This window comes from Halichoeres trimaculatus, unplaced genomic scaffold, assembly GCF_033239565.1.
Source record: "Halichoeres trimaculatus isolate MK-OKI-2021-1 unplaced genomic scaffold, fHalTri1.1 fHalTri1_scaffold_5, whole genome shotgun sequence".
Lineage (NCBI taxonomy): Eukaryota > Metazoa > Chordata > Actinopteri > Labriformes > Labridae > Halichoeres > Halichoeres trimaculatus.
The window spans coordinates 36,430,615-36,453,860 of NW_027437183.1; the positions used below are offsets into that span (position 1 = coordinate 36,430,615).

Genomic DNA, 23,246 nt, shown 5'->3' on the forward strand with positions numbered 1-23,246 from the left:
GGATTGAGATCTGGGGACTGTGGAGGACATTTGAGTACAGGGAACTCATTGTCATGTTGAAGAAAGCAGTCTGAGATGATTCCAGCTTTATGACATGGAGCGTTATCCTGCTGGAAGTAGCCATCAGAAGATGGGTACACTGTGCTCATAAAGGGATGGACATGGTCAGCAACAATACTCAGGTAGGCTGTGGACTTTAAACCAGGCTCAGTTGGTACTAAGGGGTCCAAAGTGAGCCAAGAAAATATCCCCCACACCATTTCACCAGCAGCAGCAGCAGCCTGAACTGTTGATACAAGGCAGGATGGATCCATGCTTTCATGTTGTTGAGGCCAAATTTGCATCAACGAGCAGTTGGACAGGTGTGCCTAATAAAGTGTCCAGTGAGTGTACATGCTTGATATGTGGCAAGACATTAGCAGACAACAAAAAATGATGAGTCAAGTGACATTATCAATATGTAATCAGATTCAAATATTATTTGAATTTTTATTAGTTTCTTCTACAAATTCATAAATTCATAAAAACTTGCATGGACACGTTTGCATATAATCTTATACATCGTACTGTCTTTATTGAGAAGCAGATTTTAGAATGACTTTAATCCAGGTGAGATGAGGTAAAAAAGCTCCTTTGATAGTAAAGGTTGCAGACCCCCATTCTAGACTTTACAGCATCAGACAAAAAGTCCATGAAGGTTTTCTTGAAGCCGTTTTATTAGCATAACACACATCCTGCAGTAAGTATGGTTCATGTGGACATAAAAGCACAGACTTGTCTTTATGTGGATCTTTCTTCACACACAGTAGTTTACTAGTTACAGAGAATCACAAAACAACAAAAAGCAAAGAGAACATCCTGATAAAACAGAGGTGGACTGAATCTCTACAGGAGGAAAAAACACACTGAAAAAAACAGACGAGACAAAGCACGAGAGACACTCCAGCTACACTGAGTATTAATCTGTGAAGATGTTGATCTACAGCTCTAAATACACCATCAGAGGCTTTATGTTGGCATTTATTCCAGGGTCAGACACGTCACTGTCAATCTGATGATTCGTACAGCATGGCATGGTAGCTACTGAATGAAGAGCACGACATTACAACTAGCACGCTCCAACGAAATACAAAAATAAAGCAGAGAGAGTCGAGTAAAGGGGGTGATTACGCCAGAAATGAAAGAAAGATGGAGTGAAATCCACCAGTTTGACATAAAAAAGATGACTCTGACCTCTGGTGGCTGCTGCAGAATAACTTTCAGGTTATAACCTACTCTAATTTGTTTTTTATAATCTCTGAAAATCATCCAGTCATCTAAACCACTCACACACACGTCACTTCATAAACATGTCAGAATAAACAGTAAACAACAGAATGATCACTCCTGTCCATCAAACGCTGGACACATGAAGGTGTGATTTAAAGTCTGCTTTTTGAGTTTCATAAAACAGAAAGTCAATGTTTCATGTTTAATGCTGGGGGAGCTGGAGAGGACGGGGACAGGGTGAGTCTGCTCTTCTCTCTCCGTGTCGTACAGGGCGTTCTGAAGGCGAGAGGGGCTGAAGAAGTCTGCTGATCCTCCAAGACAGAAAAACAAACAGGATTATTTTTAGGTTCCGTAATCTGAAAAATAATAATCCTTGAATACTCTCTGAAACGCTCTGTAAACAAAAAAATGTGTCCCGCTGGATTAAGATCAAGATCATGATGTAACATCCTAAAGGCCAAAACAGACCAGCTGTGTCTCTGCTCCGTCACGACACCAGGTCTGATAGATTCCTGTTCAAGTCAGTGTCAGGCTCACACCTGGCTCAAAGTGGCTCTGCTGCATAACTTTCCCTGAGGTTGGAGGTCCTAGATTGGATACCCATTTTTTTTTTTTTTTGTTGTTGTTATTTTTACCAGATTCTGGTGTTGTGCTGATGTACTTATTGCCAACAGAAAGTGTTTCCTCTGACCGCGGGGGAGCACATATGCATTCAGTGACGATGAAGAAACAGCACTGTTCACGATTCCACCCAAGTACATTAAAACTAACACGACTGCCTTGTTTAATTGAATGTTTTAGTGTTGTAATTATCTATGGGGGGGGTGAAACTAACTCTTTCAGGCTGTTTCTCCCGTCTGCCAGAATACCCACCCACCCTCCATCTTTGTCTAGAAGAGAAGAAACTTGACCATAACCAACATGACCACAGGATCTGGAGTAGATATGAAATAAATCATTTGATGGTCAGGTCTCATCTGTCCACTATAGAGCATTTGGAGTGAATAACACTTAAATAGATTAACCTGACGCCAGAAAACAATCACAGTGATCTTGATTTTGAATACCACTTTTTTTCCAGACTGATACCAGTATGAGAACTCTCTTTTGAGTAAGTACCGACACCATCAGTTCTTTTGAAACATAAAATTTCAATTAACAGTGACAGGTCATTTAGGTCAAAGACAGCACAGTCACTCTGACATTAAAGGGCAACTCCGGTTTTTTGACTCCTGGACCTTATTTATAGGTGTGTGCATGCTCATATTTTTTCATCCATCATCTACCATCTACTGAAAAAATATAGCTGAAATGAGCGACTTTGCAGAGATTATGTCCCGCGCTGAAGCTCCCTTGCCGTGGCCCCCGCTAAGCGCAGCTAAAGTCGGTTGGATCTACAAAACTTCAGGAGGACTCTGAGCTGCACGATGTTTGTCTGAGTGAGTATATGAGCATGCACACACCTATAAATAAGGTCCAGGTGTCAAAAAAACGGAGTTGCCCTTTAAGTCCAAAATAAAAAACAAACAACTCCCTCTTACCATTTGTTTTTGGTTACATTAAAAACAGGCAAAATAAAGCTAACAACAGTCAGAGTTTTAGTAATTAAGAAAAAAAAAACTCTCCCTAGTACATTTATGATGACTGAACAGGACCTGACACACATATGTGGCAGTGGCAACTACTGGTGAGGAGGACTAACTCGACTTCAGTTTTTTTTTGCCTTAAGTACCTGCTGCTGGAATCCCATAATGAAAACCAATACCTTCAAATAAGACTAGTATTGGCCTGATACTGATACCTGGTATCGGTACTCATCCATCCCTAATTATTGATATTGACGTGTCCAATCACACAAGAAAAATACTGCCTCAGTTTTTACATTCAGTACTTGGTGGGATGTTGGAGCATACAAAAGAATGAAAGCATTTATTTTTAAGGGTTGGCCATGTTGTAAAACCTTGTAGAAAATAACAACACCAAAAAAAACGCATGCTGTGACTTTCAGAATAAAATGAGCTGTGTCAAAATCAGATTGTTTTTAGCTTTAGAATAACGACAGGGTGGAAGAGTGGCAATATGTGGCTATACAGTAACTTTAGATTTAGGAGACACATTCTTTCACATTACTGTTTTTATTATTGAAGTTTTCTAATGTGCGCTCAGAAACACACATTTACTCTGTTCAAGATCACCAAACTTTCTCTTTCTCTTTGTTTACCTGATTGAGTCACTGGTAACAGCTGTTTGTCCATGTGTATTCTTGAAATAAAATCACTGTGTCTCCGGCCAAAAAATGTTTTCCTTGGTCTTCTCTTAATCACACTGTTACCACTTGCCAGGTTTACGGCTGTTTATGAGCTGTAGACATGTGCAGTTCGAGTTTGTTTGATGGGGTTTTCCAGGAGGTTTCCCTTAACTATGACGTAATCTGCACCTACGTCTCTTTCATGGTGTATTTAGTTGACTGTCCGATTATTTGCAGCTCTGCATGCAGCTTACCCCTAAATTCCACCGCATGCACCACGCCGCACAGCGGAGCGCCGTGGTCTTGCTCAAATTGTCAAACCTCACCAGCTCAATCCGGAGGGGGGGCCGGTCCTCGGAGAGTCACAGGCTCTCGTGTGAATAGGGATATCACAAGATCACTGTCCACTCCCATAACTTTTGATATGTCAGTCCACGCCTTGTCCTTTCTGCCTGTATCCTTATAAAAAGGATGTTTGGGATCATACAGAATGTTGAGCTTCTCCACTTTCAAGATCAGCTTCTCTTCATCCATGCCTTTGTGTTGGGTCTGGGACCCTCTGACCGACTGTTTACCTGATGCCCGTGCCTCCAAATGTGACATATTTATAACATATGGGGTAAATTTACGTTCAAGACTTTGTGCATTGTGTTTTATTTGGAATCTTCCGGGTACTTAACACAGTGACTTCCTGTCTAGTGCTTTCTTATCGACAGTGAATTTACGAGGTTTGACAGCGGCCGCGCAGAATATAGCCCTGAAGCGTATTTCTCGCGCTGGCAGCGCTTGCAGTGGAATTTGATAGATTACAATGTAGTCTGAGTGCTCCACAAGAGCGTGACGATACACTGCGCTGCGCGGCGCGTGGGGTGGAATTTAGGGGTAACACTGCAGCCAAACGGGCTGTTCCGTATCAGAACGTGTCATGGTCATATTTGTTTAATGACTGAACGTGCATACAGGCCCTGGTGTCTGATCAGAGAGGGGTGCTACTTGTGCTTTGATATGACGTAGGACTGGTGTGCACATCCTGACAATCAGGGAGCAGAGTTTGCCATAAAAACATTCTGACATATTTTTTCTCCCCTAGTGGAGAACATGTTCCTTGGTCAAAAGCAGAGTTTGCTGATGTGCAGCACGTAACACTGCAGAAAACTGACCACTGATCATCTGGATCAGAGACACCTGAGGGACAGGTGAGCTTTGTTTTCATCAGTCTGTGATGATGGAACGAGGAGGTTTGAGCACACAGAAATATCACATCACAACTTGTGACCATTTACCTGCAGACTGGTTTTCACTCTGCAGGCGGCTCCTCACTGCCCTCTGGTGGAGCACTGGGGTCCAGGAAGTCTGGGTGCTGGAGTTCCTTCAGGTACTTTGGGGGGGTGAGGATGTGGGTGGAACCTGCAGGGATCAGAGATTTATGAGCAGAGGTTTCATTTTAGGCTTCTTTAGCCATTTTCCTTTCTTTAAGATGTGTTTGAGTCTGAATCTTTAAAGTCTAACAACCTCTGAAATCAAACATCATTTCTCTGACAGATCTTACACTTCGACACACACACACACACACACACACACACACACACACACACACACACACACACACACACACACACACACACACACACACACACACACACACACACACACTGTGAACTCACCGATCAGAGCCTCCCATTTGCCGTTGGCCTGTGTGACCTCATACACGCAGCGCATCTCGCTGTATGTCACCCCTCCAATGATGAAGACGATGATCCTGGGCCCCGTCTTCATCTCTGTGGGGCCCCGGTTCTTGTGCCAGTTACCGTAGCGCGCGCTGCTGTAAAACAGAGGTTAGAAACTGTGATTTAAGACATGATCGTACAGTTAGATGAAATGAAACACTTTGAAACCTCCTTGGAGCTGCTGCTGTCAGTAGGAGTGAGTGTTGGGGGTGTATCTAAAGACCGCCTACCTGGATGGAGCGCTGGCTTTTGCAGAAGCCTGTCGCTGGGAAATGTACGGGTACTGCTTAGGGTCAAGTTTGTCCTCGATGGCGTCCTGAGGGGACATATTTAGGTGAATGAGTCAGAAAGAAGAAGCAGCTGTGTGGTGTGTAGACGTTTGATGTACGGCTGAGAGAAGTACCTCGATCAGATCCTTGACCTGAGGAGTCCACCTGGACAGCTGGTAGGTCTGCTCACTGATCCGCTCCTTACGATCCGGCTTCTTGGGTTTCTTTGCAGGACCCTGAGGGGAAAAAGAAGACAATGAGGCTGCAGACATCAGCTGATTGACTCACTGAAACAGTAAAAGGGGTGTGTCATTTTAAGGCTCTCTCTTAAATCAAACTCTATGGCTGTTTTTAGCATCTGAACCAGATTCTGATGGAGCACGTTGTGGTATTTATGTGTTCCCCGCTGAAATTTTCTGAGGCAGTCCAGTCTGAACCCTGACACCTGACAGAGGTTTTCCTTTGACCTGGTGCTTCTTCATCTGACATCTGCCACCTTACTGAAGACCTGAGGATGTCCTAATATGTGAACCGTAGTGCTGGGTCTTTGTGATGATGACATAAGCCGCATTTCCACCAAGCAGCCCGGGTTGGTTCAGTACAGTTTGGGACGGTTTGGTACAGTTAAGCCTGATCCCATTTGCGTTTCCACAGCAAACTGTGCCCTCTAGTGGTAGGCGGCGTGTAAGCTGGATGATGAAAGCCACAGCTGGTAAATAATAGCGTGACGCCAGAGCAGCCCAACACAGTTTACCCCGCTATTAAATCCAACAAAGAAGAAAAACGTGACACAGTAAACAAAGAGCATAGATGAAGACATGCAGCATTTCATCCTCTCTGTGATTGACATGTAGCTCTTTGATACAAAGAACAATCAAGTGTTGTTTCAGAGGATACTGAGTGCTGCCAGGAGAAATACAGCCGCTGTCGCACAGAAAGTGATGATTCTTTTGACCAATCAACAGTCTGCAGTGTTGTAGCTTCACCTTCCAGAAAGGGAATGGTTCAGTCTGGCACCCATACGAAAGGGTCCCAAAAAGTGGGACGGCTCGTCTCAGTTATTTGGGGATCTGTCCCAAGAAAAGTCAGTGGAAACGCGACAAAACGTGCACCATACTGATACGAACCAAACCGGTCTGCTTGGTGGAAACATGACTTTACAGGTGCTCTTTGAATCCCTCAGGTCTTCTGTGTCAGACATAACTATGGAATAAATTTTCTATCTTAAATCAAGAGCATTTTAAATTGATTTGAGAGCAGTATTTTATTGATTTCATGCTCAGATTAAGTGATATTGTCTCTCAAAACTCTGCTCTTGCGCTCAAATTTGCTCTGCGCCTGCTCACACTGTGTCCTCACGCTCTATCCTCACGCTCTGTCTGCTCTTGAATATTTTTGTGGATCAACCAATAGAAGGCCGACTAGTATTGACCAATCAGATTATCCCTGTTTGTTTACGGGGATGGTCGCTGTTCTTCACGAAGCGTCACATATAGTCAGGCACTCTTTCAACCTGGTTTATCAGCCCCTGACATCTGGGCTGTAATAAATGTGATTTCTTTAATTTTTTTGTCCACTGTTGAAATCAAATATCATTCAATAAATACACCAGCGCCTGTGTTTTTAACTGAAATAGCTATATTGTATAATCATAGCTGTATGACACAGTGCTCTTTGCGGTGTGCTAGAGGAGAAAACAATGTTAATTCCACATAATCATTATTTATGGACTGAACGTTGTGATTTTTTGTCATGTGTGGATTATTTGAGTTGATACCAATGTCTGGTAGAAATTTTGTTTGAATTGCAGCTTTGGAAATAAATGTGATGAGAAAAAAGTTGACGTGTTCAATACTTATTTTAACCACTGTAAGTACAATAAAATTCGGCCCTTCAAGACTTTAACTTAAGTAATATTCTAAAAAGTGACTTTAAATTCCACTTAAGTAGTTTTCTGGTAACACACTTGTACTTTCACTCAAGTAGTTTAAACAAGACTGATTTGGATGCTTTCTTTGGTTGTGCTGGGCCAGTGTCATGCACACGAGTTCAAGGGGTCTGATACAGGAGAGCATGTACAACAGATTAAATGTCTGGTAGCAAAGCATCAGTAAAATGTATCTCTCTGCAAAAAGCATTTAATATGACAGAAAACAGGCAGCAAGCAACAAGTTTCATGATGCATTAGGAAATATTAACATCCAGCGTCACAAAAGAAGCTCATGCAGACAGAAACGGGGTCCATGATGAGACTCTGAGGACAGGACTCACCTCAGAGACGATGGGGACCCCCATGTGGGCCATGTTGGAAATGATGTCACTGTCCTCTGGTGGGATGTTAGCATGCTGGAGAAGCTTACACAGGTTCTCCTCAGTCACACCTGACACACACACATACATACATGCAATGTGAGCTTACACACATGCACCAGAGCATGCACAGACATGAAGAAGCTCAGAGCAACAAAGACACAAAGAGATGATGCATATTAACAGAGCTGAGAGGACCTTCACTCATCGAGGGGCGGGTGTGTGAGTCAGAGGGAAAAAGAAAGACAGGGTATCTGACCGTTCTTCATGAAGATGTAGAGCAGGATGATGCGGATCTTGTCGGTCACACCAACGTTAGCGTCCAGCAGGATGGGAACAATGAGTCTCATGGGATCTTTGATCTTTTCTCCCTCTGCATCCATTCCCATCGCCAGATCCTGGAAACAGAGTCAATGGGAGGAAACGTGTTACCTGTCGTGTGATTTGATCAAAACATCAGGTGGTCCCTGAAGGAGTCCAGTCTTGTTAACTGAGGGATTACAGATATCTTTAGGGGGTTAGGAGGAAAGTTCTCAGGTCTGAAACCATCACAGTCCCTGTTCTGTGACCCCCGTGTGCCTGTAAGTGTGTGTTTTTGTTTACTTTCAGAACTTTAGGCCTTGCACACATGTAGCTGGGTATTAGGGAAACCACATATATTTTTATACGTTTAGGCCTGTCATCCACATGGAACTACAGCTTTACGTCACTAAAAATGATGTTTTCTTCAAACTCCAGCCAAAGTGAAGATTGACCCTGTCGGATCGTTGTGCTATGACCGTTTGTCTGTTTTTGTGGCCAAGTCCAGCTCTATTTTAAGAGCCTTTGCTTAGATTTTAAGAAGTTTATTTGTCTGCTTTCAACCATCTTGACACCCTGCCTCCAGGAGTCACCTGCATCCTGCTCAGCTACCTGCTTACTCACCACAGTCTGGACCTCAAGACCCTCTCCAGCTAACCTGCAAACCCTGAACTTATAATAAAAGACTCAAAATAGATCTGGCTCAGTCTGCTTTTGAGTTCAGCCTTGAACTGTGACAGAAACATGTTCATTCATAGTTAAACATACACTGAAAAAGCAGAAGTTTGATTATTCTTTCATTTCTCAGTTGGAATCATCTACACAGCAAAACCTGAAATCTCAGTGACTGTTTATGTCTTATTCTTTGTAAAACTAATCTCATTAGACAAAATATGAGCCTCATTCACCTGAAAAGTCCAGAAAAATGTCTCAGCTCTCTGAGGTTTGAGTAGACAGTGTTCTGTCATCACTTTTAGAGGTCTGAATAACCTTTAACACAGTAGCTATATAAGTCTAGTTCTTTTTCTCTTTCTTCTCTTTTTTCTTTTCAATCAGGGCCTGTCCTTTAACTCTCACATCCAACAGGTCTCAAGGACAGCTTTTTTTCATTTTCGTATTATCAAGAGAATAAGACACATCTTGTCTCTGAGTGATGCAGAGAAACTAGTCCATGTTTTTGTTTTTCCTCCAGGTTGGATCCGGCTGTCCTAATAAGTCTATGAGGACTCTTCAGCTGGTTCAGAACGCTGAAGCTCTGGTTCTGACTTGGACCAGGAGGAGAGAGCACATCTCTCCAGTGTTAGCATCTTTACACTGATTATCTAAGAAATCCAGTATAAAGTTTAAATTCATCTGCTGACTCACAAAGCTCTTAATAGCATCAGGCCATCCTATCTTAAAGAGCTCATTGTTCCGTATAATCCGTCTAGGTCACTGCATTCTCAGCACCAGGTCTGCTCGTTGTACCTGGGTTCTCTAAAAGTAGTCTGGGAGGTCAAGTCTTTAGTTATCAGGCTCTTCTTCTTTGGAATAACCTACCGGCTGAGGTCCAGAGCTAAGCTAAAGCTAAGCTAAAAGTAGTCTCAAACAATCTGCAGACAGATCTTAATGTATCAAAGTGTATAATCGAGATTCACCTGTTCAACACGACACAGCTTGTCCACGGTGCCCTGGTAGCGGTTCATACAGTCCTCAGCCAGGTGGAGGTGGGTGGAGTACTGAGGTCAGAGAGGAGAGGTGGTGAGGATACATCAGCTGCAAACAGTTTTTACAGAGGGAGGTTTTACAGATCCTCCCATCAGGCTTCCAGTCTGACATCACACACACATGAATGTACATATACGTCTTTTTAGAACAGCCCAGTTTTTCCAGTTTTCACTGATAGTGCTGTAGGATGAGCCTCAGCTAGGCTTGTTCAGAGGGTACTGCAGGGTCCCTCACACAGCTTGTGTCCAGGGTCCCAGACCCTGGATCTAGAGAAACAACCCCAGACCATCATGCTTCATCCTCCGTGTTTACATATGATGTCACACACAAAGGGTCCATCCTAAGCCTAGTCCTACACGTACAAAAATCCTGTGTGATGAAGCAAAGAGTTCAATGATTTATCAATCCATAGCTCCATCTTCCTGTCTTCAGTAGTCCATTGATGGTTTTTGATGGTCCAGCCTCTGGTTCTTCTTCTGTCTCTTACTGTGATGGATGTCTTCCTTTCTGCAGTCTGGCCTGTAAAAGCTGCAGCTCCAAGTCTTCTCTTCACAGTAAGTGAAACTGAGACTGGGACACTACCACCTCTTTGAAGCTGTGAAGCTCGAAGATGTTGACTCACAGAAACTGGTCTTCTGGTTCTGGTTTAGCTTTAGCTCTTCTCAGACCTCTTCCTGTCAGAGTCTCCAGTCTGAGTGTTTCTGGATGCAGAAGGAAACTCTTCACTGAGCTCAACTTGACTTTCTCTGACTTCATGTCTCTGTAGTGAAGACCTGTTTCTGTAAATGTTCTGATGCGCTGTCTCTTTTTCATCATCAATTAACGTCTTGGTCTGTTTATAGGAAGAACCCCCTCTTGTCAAGACCAATATTCAGAAGAAGACTTTGATAACTAAAATTTACTTTGGTTTCAGAAACTAACTTTTTTGTTGAAATCCTGAGAAAATCATTGAAATAATAATTAGAGACCGCTTTGTTACGTTTCTCAATAACAAAGTCACTCCTGTCAGCCTCTTAGAAACGGACACTTTGGGGACCACCAGTTTCTTCTACAGTTCACATTTTTTCAGACGGTCTTTTTTTGGACATGACACTATGTAACTCCATGCTTTTGGCTGTCTGACAGAGCATCTTTGCTACAGTCTTAACTTAAAATTAGCATCATCACAATCACCGCTCCTCTTCATGTCTTCTCTCCTGTCCGTAGCTCCTGTCACTGAATCTCTGCTGTGATTGACAGGTCACAACAGCCACCGTGAGGTCACTGGCTTTACAAAAGAACGGTGAGTTCAGCTTTACTACTTTTAGACACAGAGATGTCTGAGGGAATCAAGAAAACTTGGGTCACCTGTAGGATCTGGTACCCCCAACTTTAGAGGCTTGATCAATCTGCGTTTCTGCAGAACAGCAGCTTTGAACTCTTTGAAGGGCCTTTCTGTACCAATATGAAATGTTCAAAATTCCTTAGTTCTGGGTAACCTTACCTTTTTTTTTTACATTCTATTTGATCATTTTACGCTTTTCATTAGACTCAAACTGCTTTAATTACAATTAAAAACTGTAAAAAATTGGGCTGCTCTAAACCTTTGACCGGTAGTTTACATTACGACAGGAAACAGTGAACCCTCACTCCTCACCTTGCTGAGCTCCTTCTGGTACTGAGGCATCTTCTTCAGCATCTGAGACAGCTCCTTCATGGTGGTCTGAAGAACACAGGACAGAGTGAGAGTTAGATCCTGTGCTCTTCAACAAAAATCGGTCTGGATGCAGAGACGGTTTCCAACTTTGGAGCCACTTCTGAGAAGATCTGGTGATTTGTTCTGAAGTGCTTTGACTTTATTTCTCTGTCCTCTGAGTGACCCAGAGCGGAACAGTGAGTCTCTACCTTTTCTCCTGTGTTCATCTTTTTGCTGGCGGAGAATTCTTTCAGAGAACGGGTCACAGCCCTGAGCAGAAAAAGACAGAAAAAACAGACATGAGACATGACCAGAGTGTACGTGTGAGTGTGTGAGTGTGTGTGGAGGGTGCAGAAAGTCAGGGACACTCACGTCGACACCTCAGCGATGTGTTTGTGTCTCAGACTGAGCCACAGGTCGTCGTCCTCGTCCAGCACCACCTCCTTTGTCCTCGTCTCTCCCATCCCGCTGGTCTCAAAGCTGACAGACAAAAACAAGTGTGCTGAGGAGTTAAACATCTGTTTCTTCTTTACACACACACACACACACACACACACACACACACACACACACACACACACACACACACACACACACACACACACACACACACACACACACACACTCTGATGGTTTTTGAACCAGCTCTCAGACCTCCTCCAGGACCATCCTTACCTGTACACGTCGTTCTCTATGCCCAGCAGGTCGTAGGCCATGGCCTGCAGCGTGAGCTCGTGCAGGACGGGGGAAACACAGTCAAAGCCTCGATCCAGGATGAGCAGCTGAGTGCGAGACTTGTCTGGACCCTGAAGGCATCAGAACACAAAAACTCTGCACACCTCGTTTCTTTTTCTCCTGATAAATCATCCAGAGCAGACAAACTGTGGTCAGATCATTCTCTGAAGCACTGACTCTCAGACCACTCTAAAAATGACTGCTGCAGATGACATTTATTTTTCCCTGGCCTAATGTGGAGTGACCTGAAATGACGGTGAAGACCCTGAGTCTGTGAACATGATGAGTCATGTTTTCTGCCTCGTACCTCTCCCATGGTGGGGTCGTCAGCTTTGTATCCGTCCAGCTTCTCCTGCAGCATCTGAGCCAGAACGGCACAGTCTTTGTACTCCCTGAGTCCAACACACACACACACACACACACACACACACACACACACACACACACACACACACACACACACACACACACACACACACACACACACACACACAAACACACACACACACACACACACACACACATAGAAACAGGTTTTGAAAATAAATGATTTCTCTGTTTGCTTTCTTGTGCAACTTCTGAAGTTTCTGTTGTGATCTTCAGACACAGTTCGTCGGCCCACACACTTCACAGCTCATATATTTCCTATCTTTGTGGTGCACTTCTATTTGATTATTCATTCCTCATACTGTGTTCATTAACATTAGAGCACTCTACGTTGGCCCTGAAGGTCCACCGCACAAATGTGTCAATTAAAGCTTTGCTGAATACAAAAATATTTCATAGGTGAAACATGACATCATGACCTAGAAATATTCAACAGGACATTAAAATATTTCATGAAATACAAAAACATTTCACAGAACTAAAGGATATTTTGCCAAAAAAATTTTTTTTGCAAAAAAAAAAAAAAACTGTCTCACTATCTGCACAACAAGTAAAACTACAACTTTTTGTTTTAATTGTTTGAAACTTGTTCTATGTTTTTTTTATTTTGTTTGTATTTTTCATTTCAAAAATATTTCAGTGTTCTTTAAATAATCTGTATCTCATTAAGTACTTTTAAGCTTTGTGAGACATTTTTGAGTTTAGAGATTTTTTTTATTTTTCTCGAGTGTTGCTTAGAGATTTTGATTTATTTCTGAAATGAAATGCTTGCGTTTATGACCCCTTAGGGCCACCATACTTTTCTCTGCTGGCTGTTCATTAGGTCACCTGGGTTCTGACAGATACAGTATGTGGATGATGTAACATCAGCCCCTAATTTTTTGTTGATGTTGTTTGTTGAAAAAAAATGAAATGTTGATGCAGTTGACCTTAACCCCTTGATGCCCGTTGATGTGAATTTGCGTCACACCCTGTCAAGTCTTGATGCAGCAGAGATGCCCTTTGTATCTCACTATTGCTTTTTGATTCATATTCTACATACACCAAGGAGCATATCAATTGCATTATGTCACAATACATTGGTCAGAGTGTGAAATAATTCTATATTTACATAATATAACTTATTTAAATCTATTACATGTGCTGTATTCAAATTTAAAATCTCCACTCAGTTTAACATCTGATCGCAAAATTAAACAAAACATTTTTTTTATAACTATAAATTTCTTCAGGCACCTTAACTTAAATTAGGATTGAGAGAATTCCTTCATAGAGTGATTTTTATGTCTATTTTATGTAGGGATGGCCAGATACTGATACCAAGTATCGGTATCTGGCTGATACCAGCCTATTTTCAAGGTATCGGTACTCGAGAGGGCTGCAGAAACCAGCAGCAGATACTCTAGGCTAGGAATCTCAAACTCGTGCCATGGAGGGCCAAGAGGCTGCAGGTTTTCCTTTCAACCAAGAACTCCACCAGCTGATTCCAATGATTAGTCCCTGCTCTCTGCTTGAAGGTGAAATAATCAGTGGAATCAGCTGGTGGAGTTCTTGGTTGAAAGGAAAACCTGCAGCCTCTTGGCCCTCCATGGCACGAGTTTGACATCCCTGCTCTAGGCAAAAAAATCTTACATCGAGCAAGTCCTCCTCACCACTAGATGCTGCTAATTGCTGCGGTTTTACACCACGGCAAACGTGCGCCAGGTCCTTTTCAGACAATATGAATGAACCAGGCAGAGTTAACAGTTAAACTTTTTTATTGTGCACTTTAGTTTAATTTAAAAAATACTTAAACTCTGACAGTTGTTTTATTGTGCACTTTTAATATATATATATATAAATATATATATATATAAATATATATATATAAATATATATATATATATATATATATATATATATATATATATATATATATATATATATATATATATATATATATATATATATATATATATTAAAAGTGTACATATATATTGGTCAAAAAATTCTAAACTCAAAGAATTGTTTGTTTTTTATTTGGACTTAATGGCATAGTGACTGTGCTGTCTTTGATCAAAATAATCTGTCACTGTTAATTGAAATTTTATGAATCAGAAATTCTAGTAGTATCGGTACTTGGTATCAGTGAGTACTCAAGAAGGAGAGCTCATACTGGTATCTGTCTGGATAAAAAGTGGTATCGAACATCCCTAATTTTACGACATGTTTTAGGCCATTTTAGGATTTTATCTTGATGATTGCAACACTCAGCAAACCTCGAGCTGCAGCCTCTTGTTGAAAAATAAAGTCGACACATAAGAGAGGAAACTGTTGTTGTCCTTTTCTATGGGCTGACTCAAAAAGTCAAGAAGACCCCACAGAGCTCTGTGTTCAACTGTAAACCTTAACAGGAGAGTTTAAAGTTTTTACTTCTGGGCTCAGACACAGTTTGGCCAGAGGAGCTGTTCATATAAGTTTGTTGGACTGGCTCTCAGTGTTCAATATTGTAGGGCAGAATAAGAGGCGTGGCTGATGTCACATCAAGAAGTATTACTGATGGTCATTTCTAATTAATAAAAGTTTGCTTAAACAATGAGGGGTACTAACTGCAGCCTGGCCATCTCTCCCTGAACCTCAACATTTGATTAAATAATTTGTTTTTTTACCTCCACAAGGAGGTCATTTGTGGGAGAGTTTGTCTGTTTGTCTCTGAACAACATTACTCAAAAAATAATGAACAGATCATGATGAAATTTTCAGGAAATGTTCAAAACAGGATTAGGAAGGAGTGGCTAAAATTTGGAGGTGATCAGGATCACGGTCTGGATCCAGGAGTTTTTTTAAGGATTCTTTATCATTTTGAGATAGGGCTGTTTTCACCATACGTGTATATAACTCCATGATAAATGGTCAGATTTCTTTGCAAAACAATACAAGACAAGGTCACCATAATTTCTGACAGATGTAAAAGTATGATCCAGATCCTGGCAAAATTCTGGATACTAAGATCAGGAATATTGTTACACTAAGTATAACATTAAAGTAGGACTCAAGTGTTGTGTGATAATCACAATATGCTTGGTGGAGGTTTGCGCTTTCTGAGAGCTTCTCCAGGTTGTTTTGCTGTCAGGTTTTTGTTTTTGTTTTCTGTGTGAGGAGGTTTGGGATTGGGTGGATTTTCAAAAAAATAAAGTGGGACACAACTCCAAAACACCTCACTTAATACTCTGGATATACAGGATAAGTCTATCAGAACAAAAATCTTCATAATGCTGTTTTTGTAGAAATGTTGATAACTGAGTGACATTTCAGTTGTTTCGACCTCATTGTGATGATTTGAATGAGACCAAGTCAGATTCTGTTAAACTAAAGACAGAAAAAACATGGAGGCCATGGACCTGGCTTTCAGTTTTATGGTCCTGTTAGATCATTCATGTGGTAACTGGTCTCACCCTCTGTATCTGACTCCAGGGTACTCTTTGAGAGTGGCACAGAGGGTGGCGATCTGCTCAGCACAGCGCTCCAGCATGTTGTTCTTTACGTCAGCCTTAAACGGGCTGTAGAAGTCCTGAAAGGCATCCGTTTTATCCAGGGAGAAGACCTGCACACAGAAGACGTGAGCTCTCGTTAAAACTGCATGAAACAGGTTTACAGGGACACATCAGCTCAGAGAGTTCAGGCTTTCACCACATCGGAAATAATGAATCAATAGTCTCTGCACGTTTGAAGAAACAGAAATATGAATGTAGGCCTCTATAATCTCACATGTAAAGGAATCACACACAGACACTGGGAAACACTGCAGAACTAAAACCCTTTCTCACACACACACATGTGTACATCCACCCATCTGTTCCTGACTCCATCACATGATAACATCGCTCTGCTCCCCCTCCTCACACGTCCTGTCCACGCTCTCATTGGTGTCAGAGGAAGAGGCTGCTGCTGTCAGCCAATGAGGAGGAAGGATGAGTGGAGGACAATGGGGGTGGGGCAGGTAGGGCGTGCCCCTCCCTCTCAGGATTAGAACTACAGGACGGCCGAGGATTGACGGCTAAAGCTGATCCAGCACAAACAGAGTTCTTCCTCCTCTTCTTCCTCCTTTCCTCTCTCTGTGGGGCTGAGGAGCAGACCCATCGATCCCTTTCACTCTCAGTTTCAGTTCGCTTTAATCTGACCCTGTAAAAGCTCATTAGCTTTGGCTTTTAAACACACCACTGCTAAAAAATTCTGGACGGCCTTCAGCGTATTTATAGGCTGATAAAATGAAAACTGGCGATGCTGACTCTGCAGAAGTTTTCCTCTGCATAAAACTCAGCTGCACACTTTTTAACTCCCTCAGCACTTGGCCCAAACACATCTGTGTGGTTTGATTTCCTGTCTGACACTTTAAAGGATCAAAGATGGAGAGCTTTGTGCTTAAGAAAGCTCCAACAATAAACATCTTATAAACACCAGTGAGACACATGAAGGCACAAGAAATAACACAGCAGATGGACAGCCACAACAAAAGTTAAAAGAGGTCACGTTTAATGGTTTTCTAACAGACGGCTATCCCATCAGACACAGGAATGTTGTGAAAGTAAGTTAAACATTGTTTTCTTTTTTAACGTCAGCTTTGACAAATATTGCTTCCAGGGGGTCTCACCATGTGATCTCTTTCATGGTACTTGTGTTTTTATTTACCTCTAGATTTAGGACTACCATGGCCATAGGATGGTGTAACTCAATTATGTCTTCATGCAGAGTAAAACAATCTAAGTTATAAATCACGTCAAAATGGGTTTCCTCTGATTTTTACCTTTTAAAATTTGAGTTAAATAAGGAATTTGTGTATAGAACATATTTTCAGGTACCCCCAAGCCTTAGGAACAGAGGAAAAATATTGGTAATGCTGCTAAATTCAAAGAACCTTCCAGTTTTGACGTTTGGAATTCATTTTACTCACTGTGGGCCCATTTTTCACAACAATATGAAGTCCTGCACCTCTACGTATGTCTACATTACAGGGGCACCATGTCAGTCTGCAAATGGGATGACAAATTAAAAGACTTTTTGAAGTAGAAATACAGGGCCCACTGACAGCAAGATATATATATATATATATATATATATATATATATATATATATATATATATATATATATATATATATATATATATATATATATATATATATATATCATTTTTGAAACAGAATTTAAAATTGTTCTGTACATTTTCAAGGAAGACATGAGGATCAAAGCGGTTTTGATGGATTTTTCCCATCTCCTCTGGCCTGTTTAGACATGTTGCTAACATAAAGTGTGATACATTCAGGTACCCTTGGAATCTTGAGAATCTAATAATTGTGCCTTATTCTTATTTTTATGATTTTCAGTTTTTGGATTGGAAACATTGTAATTGTCAGTCATTTAAAAAGAAGTGGTATATTGATCCCACTAGTGGGTAAAAGATCCTGAGGGTCAACATTAGCATTATAGTTATACTTATCATTGCTTTGTGTTTTTCATTTGTGTGGTTGTACTGTTTCCTTTTGTAAAGTACTTTTACTTTTCAAATCATCTGCCATTTATCAGCCACCATATACCAAGTTTTATGTTGTGTTAGCAAAGCAGCACATGGCTTGGCAGCCTGTGCCTGTAAGTCTGAGTTAAGGAAATCAAACCATCGCATCACACAAGCCTTTCTTTTACACATTTGCCACATTTTGAATTTATTTTTCTATTCATTTATTTTGCATTTGTAGATATTGTTTTTCACCAATTGTTATTAGTCACGTCACAGTATCTCCCTCTGGACCAGTGAAAAACTAAGCCTGTTTCCCCTCCTGTCAGGTTGGTGTAACTGTGTTTGTTCCTCCTCTCTGAACATGATGATGAACCACATACCCCCACCAACTGAGCCAATTATAAGCTTTTTAATGAACAACTTATATCAGCTGTTTTCACGGAATCATTAATAGCTTTATCAGTTGTATTTAAAGGTAAAAACCATCATCAGAATAATAAATGACAGTAAAGTAATCTCATTTATCAGCCTGAATGAAATATAAAAGTGTTGCTATCAAACAATAAAAATTCCCAAAGCAAATAATCAAACAAAAATAAAATCATGGCCATGACTGACATGAAAACAAACCTCATCAGTTTTTCTCTGCAGGTTTTCTCACAGCTGACTGACACCTCCTCAACCTCCTCACCTTACCTGTGCTGCAGATTATGAGCTGCTGCAGAGATTTAATCCCAGTCTAGACGGAGCCTTACCTGAGATTCATAGGGCAGAAAGGCGACGTGGATCTCAGTCAAGGCCTTCATGGCTTTGGAGGCGCGAGATTTGGTCAGCAGTCCAAACAGCATGTCAGGAATCGCTGCAGACACACAGAGACAGGGAGAAACAGGGTGAGTGACGACTCCCATGAGACCATTAGAGAGGTTTTCTGTTCCAAACAAAAGGGAAACCTGGAGATGAGTCAGTTTCTGTGAGGCAGTTACAAACACCTGCCCCTGCTAATACCTGGTTAGTCTCACTTTTATCCATCTCTTTTTAAATGTTCACTTTAGAACAGAAAACGGTTTCATGTCCCCACTGAGGAGTGTGCACACGTTGTATTTTCTGGTGTGTGATGATAGATGCACTCACTGTCAGTGAAGAAGACGTGAGCTGCTCGGTATCTTGGATTTTGTGGGTCTCTGAAGTCCTCGATTAGCCCCTCGACAGACTGGAACAGAAGAGAACAAAGGTTTACATCATGAAATGAGGACGGGGAAGGACCACAGTTCAATGCTAATATGTGCAAAGTGAACTGGGTTTGCATTTGGAGCCTTGAAACAAGAGTTAAAGAGGGGGTATTGTACTCTTCTTAGGTTATATACAGTCCCTTTTATACACCCATAGAGGCTTTAAATAATTTACTGCTCAAAAAGATTTCCATTTTTCTCACACTAGTGTTCTAGGAAACCCTAATTTCAGCCTTTTTCTGAAACACTTTGTTTTAGCTGCTCCACAAACACCCTTCATTCTGATTGGCCAGCCCTCTGGAGGCCTGTCAGGGCTGAAACTCAGGGCAGGCCTTAGTGTTTACAGACAGATTCAGGGATTTCTCCAACACACGAATAAATAGAGGTTAGAAAATCTTTATATCAACGTAAAGAATATGAGAAAGCAGAATAACCCCTCTTTAAGTGTTTTTTTTTGTTTCTGCTGGATGATGTTGTAGAATATCCAATAGGACGTCCCTGTCCACGCTGAAACAGGCTGTATAATATGTGTAGTGGAAGTAGAAACAGGTGTTAGAGGAGCTGAACTCCTTTACCTCGTCTGAAGGTGTGATCAGGTAGATGGCCTCCATGCTCGGCAGCGGCTCACGCCGTTTGGTGATGTCTTCTACAACTGGAGAGCAGCACCAACAACCAGAGTCACTACTCAGACATCAAGTTGATCACAGAATGAGCTTTGACTTGGGAGTTGAAGAAGATACAGTTACACTGACAAGCACATGCAAAGGGATCAGGGGTCGGCTATCGTTAGCTCATATTTGAATGAGGGTTTTCTCTCAGTTCAAGACTGGTGCTGAGACCCACACACAAAGGGACATTTTTAATGCCTGCTCAGCGTTGGTGGTTTCTGTGCAGGAAATAATTGGACCTCGTCGGGCAGTAATCACAACAAAAACTGGATGAAGAGCATTAAATCTGTCCCTCAGTCAAAAAGTCTCTGGAGTTGTAGCAGAGACTTTTTCTATGTCTCATTGTGCTGACTCTGATGGATCACACTTTGTGTAAACAGACTCTTCACGATGACGTAGGCAGGCCATGCGCGTTCCTAAGTTTGAATGGAGTAGTGTGACCATTGGCTATACTCTCCAGCAGGGAAATGGCGCTGCAGGGGGTGCAAGCATGCTTAAGTACGGCGTGGTTTGAATGGCCAGTGTGAACGCACTCTTAATGAACTGTTACTTGTAACACATCTGTCAACAGTGACAGTATTGATTTTATTTCTCGATCTGATTCTTTACTGATTCCCTTATCAACTCTTCCTGTGAATTTTCTCTGTCCAAAAAGTAGCTTTACAGGTTTTCTGCCAACAACATATCATATTTGATATGACACTTTTGGTGCGTCAACAAATGTTTTAGCATGTTGGTGGTCTTACCACCCTTGCTAATATTACACTGATGCACTTAGCATTGTTAGCATCCTTTTTGGTAAAGTGAAGCCAAGCTTTTGATTAGTTCAATCTCTTGGAAATTCTGCTGCTAACTGACAGGTGTGACAGGTGTGATTGGCATGTGGCACATCAGGTGATGTCATCGTAAGGTCTGTCTTGCAACATTTCTAATCAATTTTTTAAGGGGAACTTCAGCACTCATTTTGGTCCTGGAGAGGACACTTAAGAGCAGTTTGTCAACAGGGTTGGCTGGGGGGGGGTCCCTGTGCACACCACTGTCTGTCAGTAAACTGACTTCCTGAACTAAAGGCAGAAGTGCCTCTGCTCATTCAGCTGATCATCTATATGCAGCTCTGTCAGGATGGGAGCACACAGTGCAGCTCCCTGCAGCTGAGACAGAGCTGCAGAACTGTAAAAGTCAACTGAAACTTGAATAAGTATCATTTTTTAAATTACTGTGATTATCAGGGCAGTTTTTGTGGCATGTACCTTCAGATAAATCAGATCCACGGGACAAATGATGATCTACTCACGGTGCTGCATTCTCGGTGAATCCCACAAGAATGGATTACAACCACTAAAAGCACCAAAATGTTTCATCATTTCCCACCTAATCTGCTCCCCCTGAAGAGGTAAACTGCTCTGCTAATACTTGAGAAGAAAAACACCCAGAAAGTTCTGCAGGTCTGTTCAGTTTACTCTCTCTTTAAGCTGTTAGCATCTCCACTCTGTGCTGTGTCAATCTGACCTGTGTCTCCTCCTGAAAGCATTAACTTCTATCCCTGTGTATGATGAGCTGGATTAAGAGATGTGGGGGAAAAAAATCTCAGTTTATATCCTGCTGACTTCCTGGAGAGAGCTTACAAAAAGCAAGTTGTTCATAATATAAATAAATAAATTAATAAGGTCTTACATTGTACATTATGTCACAGCACAGATTAGCATGGAGCGTTTCACTCGTGAATGAGACAATGTCTTTTTGGCTCATTTTCACACATTTTAAGAGCTAAAGCCACACAATCCCTGCGTGAATCAGGCCCTCTGTGCACCTGAGAGGCAGTGTTAAAAGACTGTTTTTATGTCTTATAGAGAGTTTGAAGCTTGACCCATCTAATCCTAAACACCAGCCTGAGACGTAGAGAGAGAAGTTACAGAGATTGATTGACAGGGAGTGAGAATTTTAAAAAAAATGTTTGTAGATCTGAGACTTCAGTCAATATCAAGACAACACTTTCATATTTCAGTATCAAAAGCATCAAACTGAAGATTTATTATTTCAACCGTTTATTTCTCTGTGTGAATATTTAAGCTCCCTCACATCACTGCCCATTGATTCTCAGTAAAAATATACAACAGTTAATCAGCCTCAAAGGTTTGTTGTTTAATGGCTCATTTTGGTTAAACTGCATTGAATCAACCTGCTCTCAGTTTGATTAAAGTGACTTTAAAGCCTCAGTTAAGGTCACCTGAGGTCACCTAAGGTCAGCTGAGGATACCTGAGGTCAGCTGTGTGTGGTGGTACTCACTAGTGATGCCCTCAGACATGATGTCTGTCATCCTACAGCAGGAGGAGACCATCCTCATGCTCAGCTTGTCCACCACCAGCACCTAAATACACACACACACACACACACACACACACACACACACACACACACACACACACACACACACACACACACACACACACACACACACACACACACTTTCAGAGTCAGGAGTGAAAGTAAAAGACCCCAAACGTACCAAAACATCACAATTCTTACCTTCCACTTTCCTTTCTCTCGTGCCTTCTTGATGACATCGTTCATGATCTCTGTGGAGGAGAAAAACCAATAATTGAAGTTAAGAATCAGTATAAAAATGAAGATTAGAGGGAGATATAAGAGTCTAGAGCAACAAACTGTCTCTGCTCTCTGCCTATCCAGAGAGAACCTTGGAGTTTTTTTGCTCTTTACTTTGATTATTCTCAGTTTCACTTTGTGTGTCAGGATCACATCTCATCCTGGAGCTCCTGTTTGTTCAGCCTCGACCTGCCCAGCTCCTCCACAGCCATCATCTCTGTCATGAATTCTCATTTTTTGGGTCGAGGAACTTCTGCAGCTCTTGTTCAGATTTTCTGGGGTTTTTTGGGTCCAGGAACTACCAAACCTGACTGATACCTGACAGTACACTCCCTAACGTTCTGAGACCTGAGCTTTTGTGTGGTGTGCTTCTTTTTCTTCCCTTCTTCTTGCTATGTGGGATAAGGAAGGCCTATAAATGTGATAACTAAACTAGGTGTTTGTACAGGAGGTTTGAAAATTTGTGTGATGAATTTGCTATTTTTTTTTTTTTTGTTATTTCTGTTATTTTACTCTTGTTATTCAATATGTTGTTGTTGTTGTTGTTGTTGTTGTTGTTGTTGTTGTTTTTCACCTTTTTCACTGGGTTCAATGTTGTGATATCATCAAAGATGACATGGGCAG

At 41.6% G+C, this 23,246-nt stretch overlaps 1 protein-coding gene across 1 annotated transcript in view; it reads right to left on the minus strand.

The window, feature by feature from the left end:
* Positions 1 to 762: 762 nt before the first annotated feature.
* Positions 763 to 23,246, minus strand: part of stxbp1b (syntaxin binding protein 1b) — a 32,625-nt gene continuing 10,141 nt past the window's right edge. The window contains exons 2-20 of the mRNA XM_074669846.1: positions 22,545 to 22,594; positions 22,305 to 22,386; positions 19,925 to 20,001; positions 19,252 to 19,330; positions 18,876 to 18,979; positions 16,062 to 16,210; positions 12,548 to 12,632; positions 12,181 to 12,311; positions 11,878 to 11,985; positions 11,715 to 11,775; positions 11,467 to 11,532; positions 9,761 to 9,841; positions 8,083 to 8,221; positions 7,785 to 7,894; positions 5,648 to 5,749; positions 5,475 to 5,560; positions 5,182 to 5,339; positions 4,801 to 4,924; positions 763 to 1,580 (exon numbers count right to left, since the gene is read on the minus strand). Of these exons, the coding sequence (XP_074525947.1) occupies positions 4,815 to 4,924; positions 5,182 to 5,339; positions 5,475 to 5,560; positions 5,648 to 5,749; positions 7,785 to 7,894; positions 8,083 to 8,221; positions 9,761 to 9,841; positions 11,467 to 11,532; positions 11,715 to 11,775; positions 11,878 to 11,985; positions 12,181 to 12,311; positions 12,548 to 12,632; positions 16,062 to 16,210; positions 18,876 to 18,979; positions 19,252 to 19,330; positions 19,925 to 20,001; positions 22,305 to 22,386; positions 22,545 to 22,594 (1,778 nt within the window). The 3' untranslated portion in view covers positions 763 to 1,580; positions 4,801 to 4,814. The remainder of the gene's footprint in view (positions 1,581 to 4,800; positions 4,925 to 5,181; positions 5,340 to 5,474; positions 5,561 to 5,647; positions 5,750 to 7,784; positions 7,895 to 8,082; positions 8,222 to 9,760; positions 9,842 to 11,466; positions 11,533 to 11,714; positions 11,776 to 11,877; positions 11,986 to 12,180; positions 12,312 to 12,547; positions 12,633 to 16,061; positions 16,211 to 18,875; positions 18,980 to 19,251; positions 19,331 to 19,924; positions 20,002 to 22,304; positions 22,387 to 22,544; positions 22,595 to 23,246) is intronic.